Below are 3,546 nucleotides of genomic sequence, written 5' to 3' on the forward strand. Positions count from 1 at the left end.
TGATTTAATGAAGTTTCGTGGGTTTGTTTAAGAAAAAGTTAAGAAATGTTTAGAGCAAGTACAATAGGGTGACATAAGTAGGCTAGAGGACTAAAATATTATATTTTTGCTTTGTTGGAGAAAAGAGAAGAGGAGAGAGGAGAAAAGTGAGCTCTTCGTTAGTAGCCGGTTGCAACACGAGCCCTAATAAACTTTATGAAATTGCAAGATGGGCCAACTATTAATAAAATATGACACATTAAAAATTTACTATTGTACATGTCGGCTATTAAATTGGCTCTAGATGACATGGCAACTCTTTGTAATCGATTGTTGGCTATATTATTAACCATGCTCTTAGAAGCAGCCGACGTTTTTTTCCTAGCAATACTTGTTTTATTTAGCATCAAATGCAAAGTACAGCTAGCCTGAACTGTACTTGATTCGTTTACAACCCTCAGAAAAGATGGTGCCACGTCTCGTCATCTGTAACACAAATCTTATGCGGAGGGATCGTGGACCCGATCAGGCCATGACATTACCACATACTGCTCGAATCTGTGACCGTGTTCTCACAGAATGAGACACAACGGCGTACAGTTGACCGGTGCAGAACATTCAGATTTGCTGCAGCTTGAGTAGACTGACCTCATTGCACCATTTGATAACAAAAATTCTACGTGTTGGCATGCACAGATTAATTGCTGGTCGTAGTATACTTAGACGTGATTACACCCGTCCCTAAGCGTGCGTGCACGGTCACAGCGAGAGCGCGACGAGGATGGCCTGGCGGCACCGCGCGCGCGCCGTCTCGACGCGCTCCTTGACGGTCTCCTCCTTGACGGCGGCTTTGACCATCTCGACGTCCATCTCCACCAGCCGCAGCACGCGGAAGAGCTCCGTCGCCACGCGCTCGTCCACGCCGCCCTCGGCCATCAGGATCTCCGCCTCCTCCCGGGCGCGCTCCGTCACCACGCCCGCCACCGTGCCCAGCAGCGCGCCCGACCCGTACCGCCCGCGCTCCATCAGCCCCTCCAGCTTCTCCAGAAAATCGGCGATGGCCCACCCCTTGGGCTTCTCCAGGGGGAGATTCTTGGTGCGCTTCCACCCGATCTCGTAGTTGGGCGGCTCCTCCTGCGTCAGCGCCGTCCGGCGGAGGCGTCCGTCCGTCGAGATGGCCGACGGCACGCGCCGGACCACCGAGAAGGAGGTGGTCGCCGTCGCCGACGGCGGGGTCTCGTCGTCGGGGATGCGGTGGGGGTTGGCGTCGGCCTCGTCGGGAGTGGGTTCTTGCTCCTCGTCCTGGTTGCCCTCTTGCTGGGCGGGCTTTGGGGTGGAGGTGGTCGGTTTAGGCGCCGCGGTGCAGCGTACGGCAGTGATGGGGGCGATAGGGACTTGTGGTTTGGGAGTGGAGAGGAAAGGTTTGGGAGGGAGGAGAGGGCGGAGGAAGGAGGCGGCCATTGCGGATGAGGCGTGGTGGGAAATGGTGAAGCGAATGGCTGTGCAGTTTCTACGTGATAGATAGGTTTGGAGATAAGCTTACAAATGCGCTCTGTCGCCGCGCGAGAACAGAGAAGAGACATCAGACTCGAGCTGGATCGAATCGATATTTGTGGGAACAGGATTAAATCAGGAAAAAGGTTTCTAATCTACACTTCAAGTAGTGTGAATTTTGTGAATCAATCTGTAATTGGATGGATTTTTTTTTTAGAAAATGTAGTTGGATGGATGGTCAGAGAGACTGTGGTATCCTCAGTAGTGGCTAATCTAGACAGAAACTGATGGGTGGGTTCAAAGCCTGTATCATGCCAATATAGGTTGGGTTGGGCTTGTAAGTGGCTGAGTTGGGCCATGAAACTAGTAGTAAAAAAAATTCTTGCAGTGCTGGAGCGGGGCTCCTGATCCCCAGCCCATCAGGGTTCAAATCTTGATGCTCGCATTTATTTCTGGATTTATTTCAGGATTTTTCGTGATGCGCATTCAGTTAAAGGAAATATTCTCGTCAACGACGAAGCGTCTACGATGACTTCGTAAATATCTAGATGATATGCCGGCTCATCTAGAGACACAGTGAGCAACCCCAGCTACACAGTGAGCCGGCCCATCTTAGCCAAGCGTACAGTAGGCCTTCAATCTGGTTTTGTGAACATTCTAAAAGATTCCGCCTGCTTTTGTTCGGTTTTCTTCATCTTTGTCTTTCTCTTTACTCTCTTTCAGGTTTTTTCTTCTGGTTTTCATCTATTTTTCTTTTTTTCAGATTCTTTTTCTTTTCTCCTTTAATTTCAAATTTTGAACTTTTAAAAATTCATGAATATTTTTCAAACTCATGAAGTTTTTCCAAATCCATGAACATTTTTAAAATTCGCCAACTTTTTTCAAATTCATGAACATTCTATCAAATTGTTGAAAATTTTCAACTTCCCAAAAGTTTTCAAATTTTGTAAACATTTGTTATATCCACAAACATTTTTCAGATTCATGAACTTTTTCAAATTTACAAAAAAAATCAAATTTTTGAAATTTTCCAAATTCATGATTTTTTCTGAATTCACAAACTTTTCCAAAATTTGTGAACGCTTTTTAAATTCATGATTTTTTTTCCAAATTTGCAATTTTTCCAAATTCATGATTTTTTTCTTAAATCCACGAATTTCCTTTTTCAAATTTGTGAACTTTTTTTGGAATTCACACACTTTTTCCAAATCTGCAAACCATTTTTTCAAATCCATGAACACTTTTAAAGTATGTTTTTTTCAAGTCTATAAAAAAACGGGAAGCCTGTTTTCCCCCTCAAACCATCACTAGTTTTTTCTGAACTAACAACAAGCGAGCGAGCCAGCAGATCGGTCTAGCAATCAAGCAAGCCCGAGCCGATCTAGCGATCAAATGACTGTGACCTAGCAATCAAGAGAGCGAGCGATCAAGGGGTGCTTAATGGGCGCCCAACCGAGCGTTCGCATGAGCGCTCACACGCAAGACCAGTAATGTAGGCGTTGAGGAGGAGGTCTCTCTAATCTACCGACTAATCACAAGCCTTGTTCGGCCGTCATGTGCGGACGAGACTTGCCTGCTCCCCTCCCGTGTGCCCATCCGTACTCCCGCATACGTGGCTTAATTTGATTGGAACAAAATAAAGCCCGGCCCCACCCCCTTAAAATCAGGGGGGAGATGATTAGATTAGAAAGAAAAAAGGAAAAAATACAACTGTTGGATGAGGTGGGAGCACGGATGGGAGCATGGAAAGGGAGCAGGCAAGCCGGATCCGTCATGTGCAGGTGATAGGTGCCCCATGGGCCCACACACTACTTTTCGTTTTGCGTTAGGGTGGTCACAATGGAAAGTAGTATCATACTCTACTATCATGCATATGATATTAGTGTATGATACTACCTCCACAGTGCATAGTATTATAGTTTGATATCATAGTGACCTCATTTGTTGTTATGCATGACAAATACTAATACATCATTTAATATGATACACTATCTTATCATGATACTCAATTTTCTCATTTAATTGTATGCCATCTCAGTAAAAATGTCTAGTTGATTTGCATGATATTACCTA

At 45.4% G+C, this 3,546-nt stretch overlaps 1 protein-coding gene across 1 annotated transcript; it reads right to left on the reverse strand.

The window, feature by feature from the left end:
- Positions 1–392: 392 nt before the first annotated feature.
- On the reverse strand, positions 393–1,507 carry LOC119268830. The gene has a single exon (XM_037550537.1). It carries the CDS (start codon positions 1,438–1,440, stop codon positions 739–741), a length of 702 nt encoding a protein of 233 aa, XP_037406434.1. The 5' UTR covers positions 1,441–1,507; the 3' UTR covers positions 393–738.
- Between the last annotated feature and the right edge of the window lie 2,039 nt (positions 1,508–3,546).

Source organism: Triticum dicoccoides, chromosome 3A (assembly GCF_002162155.2).
Source record: "Triticum dicoccoides isolate Atlit2015 ecotype Zavitan chromosome 3A, WEW_v2.0, whole genome shotgun sequence".
NCBI lineage: Eukaryota > Viridiplantae > Streptophyta > Magnoliopsida > Poales > Poaceae > Triticum > Triticum dicoccoides.

Bases quoted from the DNA above. Each gene is read 5' to 3' on its own strand.
- LOC119268830 (XM_037550537.1), bottom strand. From the start codon at position 1,440: ATGGCCGCCTCCTTCCTCCGCCCTCTCCTCCCTCCCAAACCTTTCCTC.